The sequence below is a fragment of the Saccoglossus kowalevskii genome, chromosome 16, assembly GCF_978046115.1.
Source record: "Saccoglossus kowalevskii chromosome 16, keSacKowa6.1, whole genome shotgun sequence".
Classification (NCBI taxonomy): domain Eukaryota; kingdom Metazoa; phylum Hemichordata; class Enteropneusta; family Harrimaniidae; genus Saccoglossus; species Saccoglossus kowalevskii.
Genome location: NC_140656.1, coordinates 28,743,067 through 28,763,991, shown reverse-complemented (window position 1 = coordinate 28,763,991; position 20,925 = coordinate 28,743,067). Strand labels below are relative to the sequence as shown.

The 20,925-nt window shown below is 42.6% G+C and overlaps 1 protein-coding gene across 1 annotated transcript in view; it reads left to right on the top strand.

The window, feature by feature from the left end:
- Window positions 1-20,925, top strand: part of LOC102809699 (uncharacterized) — a 100,488-nt gene that overhangs the window by 29,467 nt on the left and 50,096 nt on the right. The window contains exon 3 of the mRNA XM_085490975.1: window positions 12,576-12,798. Within this exon, the coding sequence (XP_085347101.1) occupies window positions 12,576-12,798 (223 nt within the window). The remainder of the gene's footprint in view (window positions 1-12,575; window positions 12,799-20,925) is intronic.

Genomic DNA, 20,925 nt, shown 5'->3' with positions numbered 1-20,925 from the left:
AAAGGTCCCTAGCACTTAGATTTGCACAGGATGCAAGGTGACACTTAATATAGTGATCCATGAAGGTCCCTAGCACTTAGATTTGCACTGGATGCAAGGTGACACCCAATAAAGTGATCCATAAAGGTCCCTAGCACTTAGATCTGCATTGGATGCAAGGTGACACCCAATATAGTGATCCATAAAGGTCCCTGGCACTTAGATTTGCACAGGATGCAAGGTGACACTTAATATAGTGATCCATAAAGGTCCCTAGCACTTAGATTTGCACAGGATGCAAGGTGACACTTAATATAGTGATCCATAAAGGTCCCTAGCACTTAGATATGCATTGGATGCAAGGTGGCACCCAATATAGTGACCCATAAAGGTCCCTAGCACTTGGATTTGCACTGGATGCAAGGTGACACCCAATATAGTGATCCATAAAGGTCCCTAGCACTTAGATCTGCACTGGATGCAAGGTGGCACCCAATATAGTGATTTATAAAGGTCCCTGGCACTTAGCTATGCAATGGATGCAAGGTGGCACCCAATATAGTGACCCATAAAGGTCCCTAGCACTTAGATTTGCACTGGATGCAAGGTGACACCCAGTATAGTGATCCATAAAGGTCCCTAGCACTTAGATTTGCACAGGATGCAAGGTGACACTTAATATAGTGATCCATGAAGGTCCCTAGCACTTAGATTTGCACTGGATGCAAGGTGACACCCAATAAAGTGATCCATAAAGGTCCCTAGCACTTAGATCTGCACTGGATGCAAGGTGACACCCAATAAAGTGATCCATAAAGGTCCCTAGCACTTAGATCTGCACTGGATGCAAGGTGACACCCAATATAGTGACCCATAAAGGTCCCTAGTACTTAGATCTGCATTGGATGCAAGGTGACACCCAATATAGTGATCCATAAAGGTCCCTGGCACTTAGATTTGCACAGGATGCAAGGTGACACTTAATATAGTGATCCATAAAGGTCCCTAGCACTTAGATTTGCACAGGATGCAAGGTGACACTTAATATAGTGATCCATAAAGGTCCCTAGCACTTAGATTTGCACTGGATGCAAGGTGACACCCAATATAGTGATCCATAAAGGTCCCTAGTACTTAGATCTGCATTGGATGCAAGGTGACACCGAATATAGTGATCCATAAAGGTCCCTGGCACTTAGATTTGCACAGGATGCAAGGTGACACTTAATATAGTGATCCATAAAGGTCCCTAGCACTTAGATTTGCACAGGATGCAAGGTGGCACCCAATATAGTGATCCATAAAGGTCCATAGCACTTAGATCTGCACTGGATGCAAGGTGGCACCCAATATAGTGACCCATAAAGGTCCCTGGCACATAGATCTGCATTGGATGCAAGGTGACACCCAATATAGTGATCCATAAAGGTCCCTAGCACTTAGATATGCAATGGATGCAAGGTGACACCCAATATAGTGATCCATAAAGGTCCCTAGCACTTAGATTTGCACAGGATGCAAGGTGGCACCCAATATAGTGATCCATAAAGGTCCCTAGCACTTAGATCTGCATTGGATGCAAGGTGGCGCCCAATATAGTGACCCATAAAGGTCCCTGGCACTTAGATCTGCACTGGATGCAAGGTGACACCCAATATAGTGACCCATAAAGGTCCCTAGTACTTAGATCTGCATTGGATGCAAGGTGACACCCAATATAGTGATCCATAAAGGTCCCTGGCACTTAGATTTGCACAGGATGCAAGGTGACACTTAATATAGTGATCCATAAAGGTCCCTAGCACTTAGATTTGCACAGGATGCAAGGTGACACTTAATATAGTGATCCATAAAGGTCCCTAGCACTTAGATTTGCACTGGATGCAAGGTGACACCCAATATAGTGATCCATAAAGGTCCCTAGTACTTAGATCTGCATTGGATGCAAGGTGACACTGAATATAGTGATCCATAAAGGTCCCTGGCACTTAGATTTGCACAGGATGCAAGGTGACACTTAATATAGTGATCCATAAAGGTCCCTAGCACTTAGATTTGCACTGGATGCAAGGTGACACCCAATATAGTGATCCATAAAGGTCCCTAGCACTTAGATCTGCACTGGATGCAAGGTGGCACCCAATATAGTGACCCATAAAGGTCCCTAGCTCTTAGATCTGCACTGGATGCAAGGTGACACCCAATATAGTGATCCATAAAGGTCCCTAGCACTTAGATATGCAATGGATGCAAGGTGACACCCAATATAGTGATCCATAAAGGTCCCTAGCACTTAGATTTGCACAGGATGCAAGGTGGCACCCAATATAGTGATCCATAAAGGTCCCTAGCACTTAGATCTGCACTGGATGCAAGGTGGCACCCAATATAGTGATTTATAAAGGTCCCTGGCACTTAGATATGCAATGGATGCAAGGTGACACCCAATATAGTAATCCATAAAGGTCCCTAGCACTTAGATTTGCACAGGATGCAAGGTGGCACCCAATATAGTGATCCATAAAGGTTCCTAGCACTTAGATCTGCATTGGATGCAAGGTGGCACCCAATATAGTGACCCATAAAGGTCCCTGGCACTTAGATCTGCATTGGATGCAAGGTGGCACCCAATATAGTGACCCATAAAGGTCCCTAGCACTTAGATTTGCACTGGATGCAAGGTGACACCCAATATAGTGATCCATAAAGGTCCCTAGCACTTAGATCTGCACTGGATGCAAGGTGGCACCCAATATAGTGACCCATAAAGGTCCCTAGCTCTTAGATCTGCACTGGATGCAAGGTGATACCCAATATAGTGATCCATAAAGGTCCCTAGCACTTAGATCTGCATTGGATGCAAGGTGACACTTAATATAGTGATCCATAAAGGTCCCTAGCACTTAGATTTGCACTGGATGCAAGGTGACACCCAATATAGTGATCCATAAAGGTCCCTAGTACTTAGATCTGCATTGGATGCAAGGTGACACTGAATATAGTGATCCATAAAGGTCCCTGGCACTTAGATTTGCACAGGATGCAAGGTGACACTTAATATAGTGATCCATAAAGGTCCCTAGCACTTAGATTTGCACTGGATGCAAGGTGACACCCAATATAGTGATCCATAAAGGTCCCTAGCACTTAGATCTGCACTGGATGCAAGGTGGCACCCAATATAGTGACCCATAAAGGTCCCTAGCTCTTAGATCTGCACTGGATGCAAGGTGACACCCAATTTAGTGATCCATAAAGGTCCCTAGTACTTAGATCTGCATTGGATGCAAGGTGACACTGAATATAGTGATCCATAAAGGTCCCTGGCACTTAGATTTGCACAGGATGCAAGGTGACACTTAATATAGTGATCCATAAAGATCCCTAGCACTTAGATTTGCACAGGATGCAAGGTGACACTTAATATAGTGATCCATAAAGGTCCCTAGCACTTAGATTTGCACTGGATGCAAGGTGACACCCAATATAGTGATCCATAAAGGTCCCTAGTACTTAGATCTGCATTGGATGCAAGGTGACACTGAATATAGTGATCCATAAAGGTCCCTGGCACTTAGATTTGCACAGGATGCAAGGTGACACTTAATATAGTGATCCATAAAGGTCCCTAGCACTTAGATTTGCACTGGATGCAAGGTGACACCCAATATAGTGATCCATAAAGGTCCCTAGCACTTAGATCTGCACTGGATGCAAGGTGGCACCCAATATAGTGACCCATAAAGGTCCCTAGCTCTTGGATCTGCACTGGATGCAAGGTGACACCCAATATAGTGATCCATAAAGGTCCCTAGCACTTAGATATGCAATGGATGCAAGGTGACACCCAATATAGTGATCCATAAAGGTCCCTAGCACTTAGATTTGCACAGGATGCAAGGTGGCACCCAATATAGTGATCCATAAAGGTCCCTAGCACTTAGATCTGCACTGGATGCAAGGTGGCACCCAATATAGTGATTTATAAAGGTCCCTGGCACTTAGATATGCAATGGATGCAAGGTGACACCCAATATAGTAATCTATAAAGGTCCCTAGCACTTAGATTTGCACAGGATGCAAGGTGGCACCCAATATAGTGATCCATAAAGGTTCCTAGCACTTAGATCTGCATTGGATGCAAGGTGGCACCCAATATAGTGACCCATAAAGGTCCCTGGCACTTAGATCTGCATTGGATGCAAGGTGGCACCCAATATAGTGACCCATAAAGGTCCCTAGCACTTAGATTTGCACTGGATGCAAGGTGACACCCAATATAGTGATCCATAAAGGTCCCTAGCACTTAGATCTGCACTGGATGCAAGGTGGCACCCAATATAGTGACCCATAAAGGTCCCTAGCTCTTAGATCTGCACTGGATGCAAGGTGATACCCAATATAGTGATCCATAAAGGTCCCTAGCACTTAGATCTGCATTGGATGCAAGGTGACACTTAATATAGTGATCCATAAAGGTCCCAAGCACTTAGATTTGCACTGGATGCAAGGTGACACCCAATATAGTGATCCATAAAGGTCCCTAGTACTTAGATCTGCATTGGATGCAAGGTGACACTGAATATAGTGATCCATAAAGGTCCCTGGCACTTAGATTTGCACAGGATGCAAGGTGACACTTAATATAGTGATCCATAAAGGTCCCTAGCACTTAGATTTGCACTGGATGCAAGGTGACACCCAATATAGTGATCCATAAAGGTCCCTAGCACTTAGATCTGCACTGGATGCAAGGTGGCACCCAATATAGTGACCCATAAAGGTCCCTAGCTCTTAGATCTGCACTGGATGCAAGGTGACACCCAATTTAGTGATCCATAAAGGTCCCTAGTACTTAGATCTGCATTGGATGCAAGGTGACACTGAATATAGTGATCCATAAAGGTCCCTGGCACTTAGATTTGCACAGGATGCAAGGTGACACTTAATATAGTGATCCATAAAGGTCCCTAGCACTTAGATTTGCACTGGATGCAAGGTGACACCCAATATAGTGATCCATAAAGGTCCCTAGCACTTAGATCTGCACTGGATGCAAGGTGGCACCCAATATAGTGACCCATAAAGGTCCCTAGCTCTTAGATCTGCTCTGGATGCAAGGTGACACCCAATTTAGTGATCCATAAAGGTCCCTAGCACTTAGATATGCAATGGATGCAAGGTGACACCCAATATAGTGATCCATAAAGGTCCCTAGCACTTAGATTTGCACAGGATGCAAGGTGGCACCCAATATAGTGATCCATAAAGGTCCCTGGCACTTAGCTATGCAATGGATGCAAGGTGACACCCAATATAGTAATCCATAAAGGTCCCTAGCACTTAGATTTGCACAGGATGCAAGGTGGCACCCAATATAGTGATCCATAAAGGTCCCTAGCACTTAGATCTGCATTGGATGCAAGGTGGCACCCAATATAGTGACCCATAAAGGTCCCTAGCACTTAGATTTGCACTGGATGCAAGGTGACACCCAATATAGTGATCCATAAAGGTCCCTAGCACTTAGATCTGCACTGGATGCAAGGTGGCACCCAATATAGTGACCCATAAAGGTCCCTAGCTCTTAGATCTGCACTGGATGCAAGGTGATACCCAATATAGTGATCCATAAAGGTCCCTAGCACTTAGATCTGCATTGGATGCAAGGTGACACTTAATATAGTGATCCATAAAGGATCCTAGCACTTAGATTTGCACTGGATGCAAGGTGACACCCAATATAGTGATCCATAAAGGTCCCTAGCACTTCGATCTGCACTGGATGCAAGGTGGCACCCAATATAGTGACCCATAAAGGTCCCTAGCTCTTAGATCTGCACTGGATGCAAGGTGATACGCAATATAGTGATCCATAAAGGTCCCTAGCACTTAGATCTGCATTGGATGCAAGGTGACACTTAATATAGTGATCCATAAAGGTCCCTAGTACTTAGATCTGCACTGGATGCAAGGTGGCACCCAATATAGTGATCCATAAAGGATCCTAGCACTTAGATCTGCACTGGATGCAAGGTGGCACCCAATTTAGTGACCCATAAAGGTCCCTGGCACTTAGATCTGCACTGGATGCAAGGTGGCACCCAATATAGTGACCCATAAAGGTCCCTAGCACTTTGATCTGCATTGAATGCAAGGTGGCACCCAATATAGTGATCCATAAAGGTCCCTAGTACTTAGATTTGCACAGGATGCAAGGTGACACCCAATATAATGATCCATAAAGGTCCCTAGCACTTAGATCTGCATTGGATGCATGGTGACACCCAATATAGTGATCCATAAAGGTCCCTGGCACTTAGATCTGCATTGGATGCAAGGTGGCACCCAATATAGTGACCCATAAAGATCCCTAGCACTTAGATCTGCATTGGATGCAAGGTGACACTTAATATAGTGATCCATAAAGGTCCCTAGCACTTAGATCTGCACTGGGTACAAGGTGACACCCAATATAGTGATCCATAAAGGTCCCTAGCACTTAGATCTGCACTGGGTACAAGGTGACACCCAATATAGTGATCCATAAAGGTCCCTAGCACTTAGATCTGCATTGGATGCAAGGTGGCACCCAATATAGTGATCCATAAAGGTCCCTAGCACTTAGATTTGCACTGGATGTAAGGTGACACCCAATATAGTGAATCCATATGGATCACTTAGATCTGTATCTTATATGCTAAGTAAGATGACTTGAAAGTTAGAAGACACATGTACACACCTTGTTTTATTATTTATATCTTGTGTAAAATATCTTCTATTTGTACGCTATAGAGATTAAAGATTACGCATAATCTATTTCATAATTTATAAATCAAAGAAAATTATCTGGTAGGTCTGTGGAGTTAAAGATATTCATTTCCTCTGAGACTTGTGTCATGTGGTTTTAAATTTTTTAGTAGATTGTAAAAGTGAATTAAGACTTAAAACCAATATACCAGATTAATTGCAGTGTCACTTGTCATGGCAACTCACCATGTTGTAAGTTGCTGCATGAAAAAATGATCAAACTAGGAAAGTTGAGCACTGTGGTGGAGAAGAGAACATCTGGTGCCTGGGGCCAATCTAAGATCCATTATCAGTGAGCTTCTGAGTGCATATAGTTACATGCCTTTTTACCAAGTAAAATCATCTCTCCAAGGAAGTCCTGGGGTCGGTGCTATTAGTGTGCTTGCTTATTGATTTTCGCAATCAAGATCTTCCACTGCACTGCAATATATTACTGGGTTTCAGCAAAAAAACAAGATTTTGGAATTTTAAATGATACTGAATAAATTGTCCTTGATGAACAATTTTATATCAATTTTTTTTTATATAACAGACCTCGCTGATATAATACTGTCATGATTATGTGCATGAGTACACTGTTGACTCAATCAAAGAAATTAATTTAATCTAAAAATAAAATATATCTACTACAATGTGTGTCTATGTCTGGTTAGTGCATGGTTTTGTAGCAAGGTTGTTTTGTGTAAGCTCTCAGCACCTCTGCGAATTACAATACAGTTACCAGTGTCGTTTTTTTATTATTGACCACTTTTTCCAAATCTCATTAATGTATTTAACAATGTGTGATTTCAGTGTGCGAGAAGTTTACAAGAGCAGTTATGAATTGGGGGGGTCTGTCTGAGGAAGCAAAATCTTGAAAACTTTTAGATGAATTTTTTGATAATGCAAAGTCATGATTAACTTTGGAGCCATGTCTGTGCATATTAAGTAGCTATTTTGCACATGTTCTATTTATTTTACACTAATTGTTAAACCAATCATGATGTCTGATTGATGTTTACAATGGTGTTTTATTTATTTTACACTAAGTGTTAAACCAATCATGGTGTCTGATTGATGTTTACAATGGTGTTCTATTTATTTTACACTAAGTGTTAAACCAATCATGGTGTCTGATTGATGTTTACAATGGTGTTCTATTTATTTTAAACTAAGTGTTAAACCAATCATGGTGTCTGATTGATGTTTACAATGGTGTTTTATTTATTTTACACTATGTGTTAAACCAATCATGGTGTCTAATTGATGTTTACAATGGCGTTCTATTTATTTTACACTAAGTGTTAAACCAATCATGGTGTCTGATTGATGTTTACAATGGCGTCCTATTTATTTTACACTAAGTGTTAAAACCAATCATGGTGTCTGATTGATGTTTACAATAGTGTTTTATTTATTTTTCACTAAGTGTTAAACCAATCACGGTGTCTGATTGATGTTTACAATGGCGTTCTATTTATTTTACACTAAGTGTTAAAACCAATCATGGTGTCTGATTGATGTTTACAATGGCGTTCTATTTATTTTACACTAAGTGTTAAAACCAATCATGGTGTCTGATTGATGTTTACAATGGTGTTCTATTTAAGTTGGGCTGGAATGCTTCTAAGATGGCTGTTTATCACAGGTGTTTGTGATCAGTGTTCATTTCTTACTTGGTGGGTATTACACTAACCATGTGGAATCTTGATAAGGCATAACAAGGCAGGTATTTCTGATTACATTTAGATATCCAATTTTTTTGTTGGTACAAAAGTGTTTAAACACACGGTAAATATAAATGAAGATGAGAACTACATATTCCCCCACTTTTTGATGTGCATGCCTTTGAGCGTAATGACGTGATACCTGTCTGATATTGTAGTGTAAATGAAAGTCAGGATGTTACCTGATAGCACTTAAACCATCATTGATTCCCTTCACTCCACAGGTAGTCTTCCCCATTAGTGTCATAATTCACCATCATGTTGCCATGGAAATCTACCATATCTGTTGCCTTGGTAATATAAGGTGGATTATCTGCTGATCGGCTTTGTTTTTATTTCTGACTTGTATATGTTACCCGAGCAATAACGCTATAATTGTGCATTTCAAAAATCACTCTGCATCTTGTTTCAGCTCGTCACTTGAACGCCATTTTTTTCGATACATTTCAGCTTTCTGCGGAGGCTTCCAGCAATCAATGTGTTAATAGTGTGGGCAAAATGATTTTTCTTTAGAGGCTATGATGTTTTCTTTATTCCTTTTGGAGTCAGATGTATATTTTTTTTTTTACTTTTTGCAATTGTAACCATTGAAAGAAGGTAAAAGTCGTTAAAAATCAAAGAGTTTTGAAAGAAACAATGCAATTAGAGAGCTTTTACTTTTAGATTCATACTTGAACTTGTTCTAAATTAATGACTTCTCATTCAAACACCCTATTTTGTATTCAAAGAAAACACTATATAGTATGACATTTGGTGTTGTCATTTAGAAATTTTACAATTAGGTATCGGCTATGAACTTTGACCTTATGATTGATATCGAAGTATTATCATTGCATGTCTAATAGAGAATGAAATGCATGAATGAAAACTAGTGCATGCGAACAGTGATGCATCCATTTGTATTAGATCTTCTTGTTCTCTTCAGTTCTTGCTCTCAATCTTCCCGTTTTGTGGAATGTTACCATGGTCACACAATATTCAAGATAACAGAACATCTGCCATATAAAAATCTTATTATATTTTTACAGCATTGTTAATAAAACTATTCTAATAAGAATACATAAAAAAATAAAACTTAAATAATACAATCTTCAATTTTATGTCTTCATTCATTGATAAGTTCAAGGTCGTATCTCAACTGAAATATTCTAAATATTACGATAGTATTTGCAAAGTATTATTTTGACACATGCATAAATTTATATAAACATGTTCACATAATGTCAAAGACATGTTACACTGTGACTGGCTCTTTAACATGTCAACTTTACAATCTATCTTTAGTCTATAAGTATGGGTCACAAAACTCAAATCTGTGACATGTGTTGTCTGCAATCAATTAAAATCTTGAATTATTAAAAAGATTCAGATTCCAAGTCAACATTTGACAATATTGTGTTTGTCATGATTATAAGATCTTACTGTAAACTGAGCCAATGTAATTGATGTTTTTTTTTATCAAATATATTGTATTTGTCTCTGTTCATTTGATGTTACAAAGTTTATTATTGTAATAGAATCTTATGAAGTAGCATAATTTTTAATATTATTTAAAATTGTTGTAAACATGTACAGAAAATATACATCACTGAAGTTAGTGGGGAAAGAGGAACTTTGAGCATGAGGTTAACTTTGTTATAAATCTTTCCCAAACAGGCTTGTTTGAAAATACTGACTGTGCAGTGGTTGCATTATAGAAATAGTGGTGCAAAACCGTAATAATTCCACCCCTTGGGTAAAAATGCCCTGATAATCCCTCTCTTTGATTTGAAACACTCTTCTTTATAACTGTTAAGATGTAATTTCAGGCATGGTTTGCTGTGAAACGAAGCACACAATAGTGAATACTTGAAGGACTGTTGTAGGTTATTCACAAGATATATACACCTTTAGTGTCGCTGCAATAACTGAATAGGGCGCTAAATTGTGTGCATCTGGTTTAATGAAACTCTATCAGACACGCCCTCGGGACACAGTCGGCGCTGTTTGTTCTGGACGCCCAAAGTTAGTTTGAAGTTCTAGTAAGAGAAGATTTTTGTTGTCGATATGTGTTTTGCGGATACAGATTCTAATTTCTTGTTTTGTTAATCCTGTTACGTTCAGAGTTGCTCAGTCGAGAAATTAGAATTGAAATTGTTCTGCTGATTTTTCTTCTCTTCAAAACCTTGGGTTTCTCTGTCTGCAACTCTCTTTTTTTGTTCAGTAGACAAAAAATGTTTTCAATTTTCACCTGCTAGCTAAATAGTGTTTTGTCTTAAACCCTCGTAAATTTTTTTCTTATTTTTTACAAGTTTGGATGAAGATCCACAGGCAAGCAGAATTTTTATCCATTTGATTCAAAGTTATGAAAGAAAAATTAGGAAAATACATAAAAAAATACAAATAATGTACCAAGTTTGTGGCGAAAAAAAATATGGCATTCAAAATTTTAAATAAACTTTGAAAACAAAGCCTGTTTTGATGAAAGATGAATGCTGTTGAATTTTAATTAAAATTGCATTCATCTTTGCACAATATTTCAAAAATTATTTCCGTGATTGCTAGAACATTATCACCTTTCAAACCGATTTATTGTTCTGTTTGTACCACTACTCTTGTATCATAGTTACTATCCATAAAATTAACATAAATAATTTAAAGCGTATCATTGCTCCAACAATTGTTCTTTCCAGATACCATATACTAGTTGCATAAAATTATTCAGTACTGTGGATTATTTTATTTTAGCAGAAAATTACTCATTACTGTGGATGACTTTATTCAAGCATAACTTTTTTTGCTGAAAAAAACAGCAAATTGGATTGAAATAATTTTTATATAATCTGCATACATGTATTAAAACCACATGTAAACAAGTAAGAAAGTATTTACACCAAAAAAGATTCTTCCCAATAAAAATGTGATATGGATAAAGCAAACTCTGTTACTGAACATTTGTTTACACCAAAATGCAGTTACAAGTATGTCTGTTGTATTTTCATTTTTTGTTAACTTATCTGTTACTCTTAATCACGTGACTCCATAGTAGATCATTTTCCATTCACTGCAAGATCCTACATTATGTGTATTGGTCACAGCATCAGAGTGATGTTTGAACTTTGCATGACATCACATTTCCCAATCTGATTAAAATAAGATCTTTTTTTTTATATAATTAGTATAATTATTATTTATTTTAATTATTTTTTGACGTTACAATTATTTTGCTGCAAGAATGGCTTTGTTCGTGAAAGTAATTATATAAAAAAAATAAAAAAAAAAATTAAGCCAACCAGGATCTTATTTTAATCAGATTGCAAATTTCCATGCTTAATAATGTGCTATGATGGTCAATTTTGATGAAGTGTATCTCAATGCCATATTAACCTCCAAAAGATCTGCAATATGACAATGAACTATAAAAAATGAAATTCAAGTTCAAAATCGAATCAATTGATTTTTGCAGCAAAAATTTGGTTCCCTCCTTTCATGCATTATGTGCTAACAAAAAATCACTTATTAATAAATCACATAATTAGCCATATCATTTGTGAATAATTATTAGGCCAAAATAAAAAATTGTTTTGTTGGCCTCAGCGACCGACTGAAAAATATGAAATATCGGGTCGCGTTTTTTTCCCCGTATACCTCAGCTATTTACGATACCCTAAGTAGTCACGACAACCGACCCAATTTTCCGACTTGAAAGCCACATAAGTTTTTTTTTTTAGCCTGCAAGCAAAGAAGTAATCACATTGAAGCTCTTAATAGATTCAAACATTTTGATATTACTTCTGGACCAAACAAACACATAGCCTTTAATGTTTTATCAAAGTTTCTTCTATCAAAACATTCTCCATTACATCCTGCAGGCTGAGATAACTTCTGGTTTTCATCCATCAAGTTCAAGACAACAGAAACTGCGCCCGCTGTGGCAAGATTAATATCTAAACGCTCAGTCATCCATGGTTTTCTGCTATGATTGCGATTACCTGACAAATGCATAAAAATATATAATAAATTGTATTTTTTAAAGCAATAATAGATACAATTTATTTACAAAAATCCAGAAAAAATTGATACGAATTGGTTTTTTTTCAGGACAGCATTGATGATGGCACGACTTCTTCTTCATCTTATACGAGTCATCCTATTGGTGTTCAAGGATCTTCATCACCACCACTGCCATCCTCACCACCACTATTGCCATCTTCGTCATCATCATCGTCACCACCAACCAAACCTAAAAACCATGTGTGTAATATCTGTGGGAAGGCTTTTGCTAAGAGCAGTACTTTGACATCCCATATAAGAATACACACAGGTGGGTAACCATGCAAATTTTATGTTTTATTTTTATTTAAATTGACCAAACTTGTTTTTGTTTACAAATTTTTTTTTCATCGAATAGAACAGAACAGAATATTTAATTTGAAACAAAATGAAATATCTGCTATATATAAAGAAATAAACAACATAAAACAGGACATTATAAAATACAATGTTTTTTTTTTTATATAGTGCATTTCGCAATAGAAACCATGTCCCATATTTGAATCAAAATGGCAGAGCTATGTGACCATCCTCCTGACAGAATTTTATTGTGATATGCCAGATTTGTAGTCAATAGGAAATTTGGTATATATAGTTCGAAATATAAACAAAAATATTGTGAAAATATATATGAAAATAAATAAAAAACTATGGTACTCAAATGTTTGAACTTGTGCTCTCACTATTTTGGCTGCCCCATTTCAGTTTTTGAGATCCAGAATTTATTAAATGTGATCACTACATATAAATTGCATTGGGAATGCTTGATCTTTTCCACTATTGGCAGGTGGTCACTGAGGGCAGATGGTCACTGTGGGCAGGTGGTCACTGTGGGCAGGTGGTCACTGTGGGCAGATGGTCACTGTGGGCAGTAGGCATTATGAGCAGCTGGTCTCTATGGGCAGTAGGCATTATGAGCAGCTGGTCACTATGGGCAGTAGGCATGAGCAGCTGGTCACTATGGGCAGTTGGCATTATGGGCAGGTGTTCACTATGGGCAGTTGGCATTATAAGCAGGTCTTCACTATAGGCAGTTGGCATTGTGAGCAGCTGGTCACTATGGGCAGTAGGCATTATGAACAGGTGTTCACTATGGGCAGGTGGTCACTGAGGGCAGATGGTCACTGTGGGCAGATGGCCACTTAGGGAAGTTGGTCACTGTGGGCAGGTGGTCACTGAGGGCAGGCGGTCACTGAGGGCAGGCGGTCACTGAGGGCAGGTGGTCACTGAAAGCAGGTGGTCACTGAAGGCAGGTGGTCACTGAAAGCAGGTGGTCACTGAAGGCAGATGGTCACTGAAGGCAGATGGTCACTGTGGGCAGTAGGCATTATGAGCAGGTGTCCACTATGGGCAGTAGGCATTATGAGCAGATGGTCACTATGGGCAGTAGGCATTATGAGCAGGTGTTCACTATAGACAGTAGGCATTATGAGCAGATGTTCGCTATAGGCAGTTTGCATTGTGAGCTGCTGTTCACTATGGGCAGTAGGCATTATGAGCAGGTGTTCACTATAGGCAGTTTGCATTATGAGCAGGTGTTCACTATGGGCAGTTGGCATTATGGGCAGCTGGTCACTATGGGCAGTAGGCATTATGAGCAGCTGGTCACTATGGGCAGTAGGCATTATGAGCAGGTGTTCACTATAGGCAGTTTGCATTGTGAGCAGCTGGTCACTATGGTAGTAGGCATCATGAGCAGGTGTTCACTATGGGCAGTAGGCATTATGAGCAGCTGGTCACTATGGGCAGTAGGCATTATGAGCAGGTGTTCACTATGGGCAGTAGGCATTATGAGCAGGTGGTCACTGTGGGCAGGTGGTCATTGTGGGCAGTAGGCATTATGAGCAGGTGTTCACTGTGGGCAGTAGGCATTATGAGCAGGTGTTCACTATAGGCAGTTTGCATTGTGAGCAGGTGTTCACTATGGGCAGTAGGCATTATGAGCAGGTGTTCACTGTGGGCAGTAGGCATTATGAGCAGCTGGTCACTATGGGCAGTAGGCATTATGAGCAGGTGTTCACTGTGGGCAGTAGGCATTATGAGCAGCTGGTCACTATGGGCAGTAGGCATTATGAGCAGCTGGTCACTATGGGCAGTAGGCATTATGAGCAGGTGTTCACTATGGGCAGTTGGCATTATGGGCAGGTGTTCACTATGGGCAGGTGTTCACTATGGGCTGTTGGCATTATAAGCAGGTCTTCACTATAGGCAGTTGGCATTGTGAGCAGCTGGTCACTATGGGCAGTAGGCATTATGAGCAGGTGTTCACTATGGGCAGGTGGTCACTGAGGGCAGATGGTCACTGTGGGCAGATGGCCACTTAGGGAACTTGGTCACTGTAGGCAGTTGGTCACTGAGGGCAGGTGGTCACTGAGGGCAGGTGGTCACTGAAAGCAGGTGGTCACTGAAGACAGATGGTCACTGTGGGCAGGTGGTCACTATGGGCAGTTGGAATTAAGGGCAGCTGGTCACTATGGGCAGTAGGCATTATGAGCAGCTGGTCACTACGGGCAGTAGGCATTATGAGCAGGTGTTCACTATAGGCAGTTTGCATTGTGAGCAACTGTTCACTATGGGCAGTAGGCATTATGAGCAGGTGTTCACTATAGGCAGTTTGCATTGTGAGTAGCTGGTCACTATGGGCAGTAGTCATCATGAGCAGGTGTTCACTGTGGGCAGTAGGCATTATGAGCAGGTGTTCACTATAGGCAGTTTGCATTGTGAGCAGGTGTTCACTATGGGCAGTTGGCATTATGAGCAGGTGTTCACTATGGGCAGTAGGCATTATGAGCAGCTGGTCACTATGGGCAGTAGGCATTATGAGCAGCTGGTCACTATGGGCTGTAGGCATTATGAGCAGGTGTTCACTATGGGCAGTTGGCATTATGGGCAGGTGTTCACTATGGGCAGGTGTGCACTATGGGCAGGTGTGCACTATGGGCAGTTGGCATTATAAGCAGGTCTTCACTATAGGCAGTTGGCATTGTGAGCAGCTGGTCACTATGGGCAGTAGGCATTATGAGCAGGTGTTCACTATGGGCAGGTGGTCACTGAGGGCAGATGGTCACTGTGGGCAGATGGCATTATGAGCAGGTGTTCACTATGGGCAGTAGGCATTATGAGCAGCTGGTCACTATGGGCAGTAGGCATTATGAGCAGCTGGTCACTATGGGCTGTAGGCATTATGAGCAGGTGTTCACTATGGGCAGTTGGCATTATGGGCAGGTGTTCACTATGGGCAGGTGTGCACTATGGGCAGGTGTGCACTATGGGCAGTTGGCATTATAAGCAGGTCTTCACTATAGGCAGTTGGCATTGTGAGCAGCTGGTCACTATGGGCAGTAGGCATTATGAGCAGGTGTTCACTATGGGCAGGTGGTCACTGAGGGCAGATGGTCACTGAGGGCAGTTGGTCACTGAGGGCAGGTGGTCACTGAGGGCAGGTGGTCACTGAAAGCAGGTGGTCACTGAAGACAGATGGTCACTGTGGGCAGGTGGTCACTATGGGCAGTTGGAATTAAGGGCAGCTGGTCACTATGGGCAGTAGGCATTATGAGCAGCTGGTCACTACGGGCAGTAGGCATTATGAGCAGGTGTTCACTATAGGCAGTTTGCATTGTGAGCAACTGTTCACTATGGGCAGTAGGCATTATGAGCAGGTGTTCACTATAGGCAGTTTGCATTGTGAGTAGCTGGTCACTATGGGCAGTAGTCATCATGAGCAGGTGTTCACTGTGGGCAGTAGGCATTATGAGCAGGTGTTCACTATAGGCAGTTTGCATTGTGAGCAGGTGTTCACTATGGGCAGTTGGCATTATGAGCAGGTGTTCACTATGGGCAGTAGGCATTATGAGCAGCTGGTCACTATGGGCAGTAGGCATTATGAGCAGCTGGTCACTATGGGCTGTAGGCATTATGAGCAGGTGTTCACTATGGGCAGTTGGCATTATGGGCAGGTGTTCACTATGGGCAGGTGTGCACTATGGGCAGGTGTGCACTATGGGCAGTTGGCATTATAAGCAGGTCTTCACTATAGGCAGTTGGCATTGTGAGCAGCTGGTCACTATGGGCAGTAGGCATTATGAGCAGGTGTTCACTATGGGCAGGTGGTCACTGAGGGCAGATGGTCACTGAGGGCAGATGGTCACTGTGGGCAGATGGCCACTTAGGGAAGTTGGTCACTGTGGGCAGTTGGTCACTGAGGGCAGGTGGTCACTGAAAGCAGGTGGTCACTGAAGGCAGATGGTCACTGAAGGCAGATGGTCACTGTGGGCAGGTGTTCACTATGGGCAGTTGGAATTATGGGCAGCTGGTCACTATGGGCAGTTGGTCACTGTGGGCAGTAGACATTATGAGCAGGTTTACACTATGGGCAGTAGACATTATGAGCAGGTGTTCACTATAGGCAGTTTGCATTGTGAGCAACTGTTCACTATGGGCAGTAGGCATTATGAGCAGGTGTTCACTATAGGCAGTTTGCATTGTGAGCAGCTGGTCACTATGGGCAGTAGTCATCATGAGCAGGTGTTCACTATGGGCAGTAGACATCATGAGCAGGTGTTCACTATGGGCAGTAGACATTATGAGCAGGTGGTCACTGTGGGCAGGTGGAATTATGGGCAGCTGCTCACTATGGGCAGTAGGCATTATGAGCAGCTGGTCACTACGGGCAGTAGGCATTATGAGCAGCTTGTCACTACGGGCAGTAGGCATTATGAGCAGGTGTTCACTACGGGCAGTAGGCATTATGAGCAGGTGTTCACTATAGGCAGTTTGCATTGTGAGCAGCTGGTCACTATGGGCAGTAGGCATTATGAGCAGGTGTTCACTATGGGCAGTAGACATTATGAGCAGGTGGTCACTGTGGGCAGGTGGTCACTGTGGGCAGTTGGTCACTGGGCAGTTGGTCACTGTGGGCAGTTGGCATTATGAGCAGGTGTTCACTATGGGCAGTTGGCATTATGGGCAGGTGTTCACTATGGGCAGTTGGCATTATGAGCAGGTGTTCACTATAGGCAGTTTGCATTGTGAGCAGCTGGTCACTATGGGCAGTAGGCATTATGAGCAGCTGGTCACTATGGGCAGTAGGCATTATGAGCAGCTGGTCACTATGGGCAGTAGGCATTATGAGCAGGTGTTCACTATAGGCAGTAGGCATTATGAGCAGGTGTTCACTATATGCAGTTTGCATTGTGAGCTGCTGTTCACTATGGGCAGTAGGCATTATGAGCAGGTGTTCACTATAGGCAGTTTGCATTGTGAGCTGCTGGTCACTATGGGCAGTAGGCATTATGAGCAGCTGGTCACTATGGGCAGTAGGCATTATGAGCAGCTGGTCACTATGGGCAGTAGGCATTATGAGCAGGTGTTCACTATGGGCAGTAGGCATTATGATCAGGTGTTCACTATGGGAAGTTGGCCTTATGAGCAGGTGTCCACTATGGGCAGTAGGCATTATGAGCAGCTGGTCACTATGGGCAGTAGGCATTATGAGCAGGTGTTCACTATAGGCAGTAGGCATTATGAGCAGATGTTCGCTATAGGCAGTTTGCATTGTGAGCTGCTGTTCACTATGGGCAGTAGGCATTATGAGCAGGTGTTCACTATAGGCAGTTTGCATTGTGAGCAGCTGGTCACTATGGGCAGTAGGCATTATGAGCAGCTGGTCACTATGGGCAGTAGGTATTATGAGCAGCTGGTCACTATGGGCAGTAGGCATAATGAGCCGGTGTTCACTGTGGGCAGTAGGCATTATGAGCATGTGTTCACTATGGGCAGTAGACATTATGAGCAGGTGTTCACTATGGGCAGTAGGCATTATGAGCAGGTGTTCACTATGGGAAGTTGGCATTATGAGCAGGTGTTCACCATAGGCAGTAGGCATTATGAGCAGCTGGTCACTATGGGCAGTAGGCATTGTGAGCAGGTGTTCACTATAGGCAGTAGGCATTATGAGCAGGTGTTCACTATAGGCAGTTTGCATTGTGAGCTGCTGTTCACTATGGGCAGTAGGCATTATGAGCAGGTGTTCACTATAGGCAGTTTGCATTGTGAGCAGCTGGTCACTATGGGCAGTAGGCATTATGAGCAGGTGTTCACTGTGGGCAGTTGGTCGCTGAGGGCAGGTGGTCACTGAAAGCAGGTGGTCACTGAAGGCAGGTGGTCACTGTGGGCAGGTGTTCACTATGGGCAGTTGGAATTATGGGCAGCTGGTCACTATGGGCAGTTGGTCACTGTGGGCAGTAGACATTATGAGCAGGTTTACACTATGGGCAGTAGACATTATGAGCAGGTTTTCACTATGGGCAGTAGACATTATGAGCAGGTGTTCACTATGGGCAGTTGGCATTATGAGCAGGTGTTCACTATGGGCAGTAGGCATTATGAGCAGCTGGTCACTATGGGCAGTAGGCATTATGAGCAGCTGGTCACTATGGGCAGTAGGCAATATGAGCAGGTGTTCACTATGGGAAGTTGGCATTATGAGCAGGTGTCCACTATGGGCAGTAGGCATTATGAGCAGATGGTCACTATGGGCAGTAGGCATTATGAGCAGGTGTTCACTATAGGCAGTAGGCATTATGAGCAGATGTTCGCTATAGGCAGTTTGCATTGTGAGCTGCTGTTCACTATGGGCAGTAGGCATTATGAGCAGGTGTTCACTATAGGCAGTTTGCATTGTGAGCAGCTGGTCACTATGGGCAGTAGGCATTATGAGGAGCTGGTCACTATGGGTAGTAGGCATTATGAGCAGCTGGTCACTATGGGCAGTAGGCATAATGAGCCGGTGTTCACTGTGGGCAGTAGGCATTATGAGCCGGTGTTCACTGTGGGCAGTAGGCATTATGAGCATGTGTTCACTATGGGCAGTAGACATTATGAGCAGGTGTTCACTATGGGCAGTAGGCATTATGAGCAGGTGTTCACTATGGGAAGTTGGCATTATGAGCAGGTGTTCACCATGGGCAGTAGGCATTGTGAGCAGGTGTTCACTATAGGCAGTAGGCATTGTGAGCAGGTGTTCACTATAGGCAGTAGGCATTATGAGCAGGTGTTCACTATAGGCAGTTTGCATTGTGAGCTGCTGTTCACTATGGGCAGTAGGCATTATAAGCAGGTGTTCATTATAGGCAGTTTGCATTGTGAGCAGCTGGTCACTATGGGCAGTAGGCATTATGAGCAGGTGTTCTCTGTGGGCAGTTGGTCGCTGAGGGCAGGTGGTCACTGAAAGCAGGTGGTCACTGAAGGCAGATGGTCACTGAAGGCAGATGGTCACTGTGGGCAGCTGGTCACTATGGGCAGTTGGTCACTGTGGGCAGTAGACATTATGAGCAGGTTTACACTATGGGCAGTAGACATTATGAGCAGGTGTTCACTATGGGCAGTTGGCATTATGAGCAGGTGTTCACTATGGGCAGTAGACATTGTGAGCAGGTGTTCACTATGGGCAGTTGGCATTATGAGCAGGTGTTCACTATGGGCAGTAGGCATTATGAGCAGCTGGTCACTATGGGCAGTAGGCATTATGAGCAGCTGGTCACTATGGGCAGTAGGCAATATGAGCAGGTGTTCACTATGGGAAGTTGGCATTATGCGAGCAGGTATCCACTATGGGCAGTAGGCATTATGAGCAGCTGGTCACTATGGGCAGTAGGCATTATGAGCAGGTGTTCACTATAGGCAGTAGGCATTATGAGCAGATGTTCGCTATAGGCAGTTTGCATTGTGAGCTGCTGTTCACTATAGGCAGTTTGCATTGTGAGCAGCTGGTCACTATGGGCAGTAGGCATTATGAGCAGCTGGTCACTATGGGCAGTAGGCATTATGAGCAGCTGGTCACTATGGGCAGTAGGCATAATGAGCCGGTGTTCACTATAGGCAGTAGGCATTATGAGCAGGTGTTCACTATAGGCAGTTTGCATTGTGAGCTGCTGTTCACTATGGGCAGTAGGCATTATGAGCAGGTGTTCACTATAGGCAGTTTGCATTGTGAGCAGCTGGTCACTATGGGCAGTAGGCATTATGAGCAGGTGTTCACTATGGGCAGTAGGCATTATGAGCAGGTGTTCACTATGGGCAGTGGGCATTATAAGCAGTTGGTCACTGTGGGCAGTTGGTCACTGTGGGCAGTTGGTCACTGTGGGCAGTTGGTCACTGTGGGCTGTTGGTCCCTGTGGGCAGTTGGTCACTGTGGGCAGTTGGTCACTATGGGCAGTAGACATTGTGAGCAGGTGTTCACCATAGGCAGTAGGCATTATGAGCAGCTGGTCACTATGGGCAGTAGGCATTGTGAGCAGGTGTTCACTATAGGCAGTAGGCATTATGAGCAGGTGTTCACTATAGGCAGTTTGCATTGTGAGCTGCTCTTCACTATGGGCAGTAGGCATTATAAGCAGGT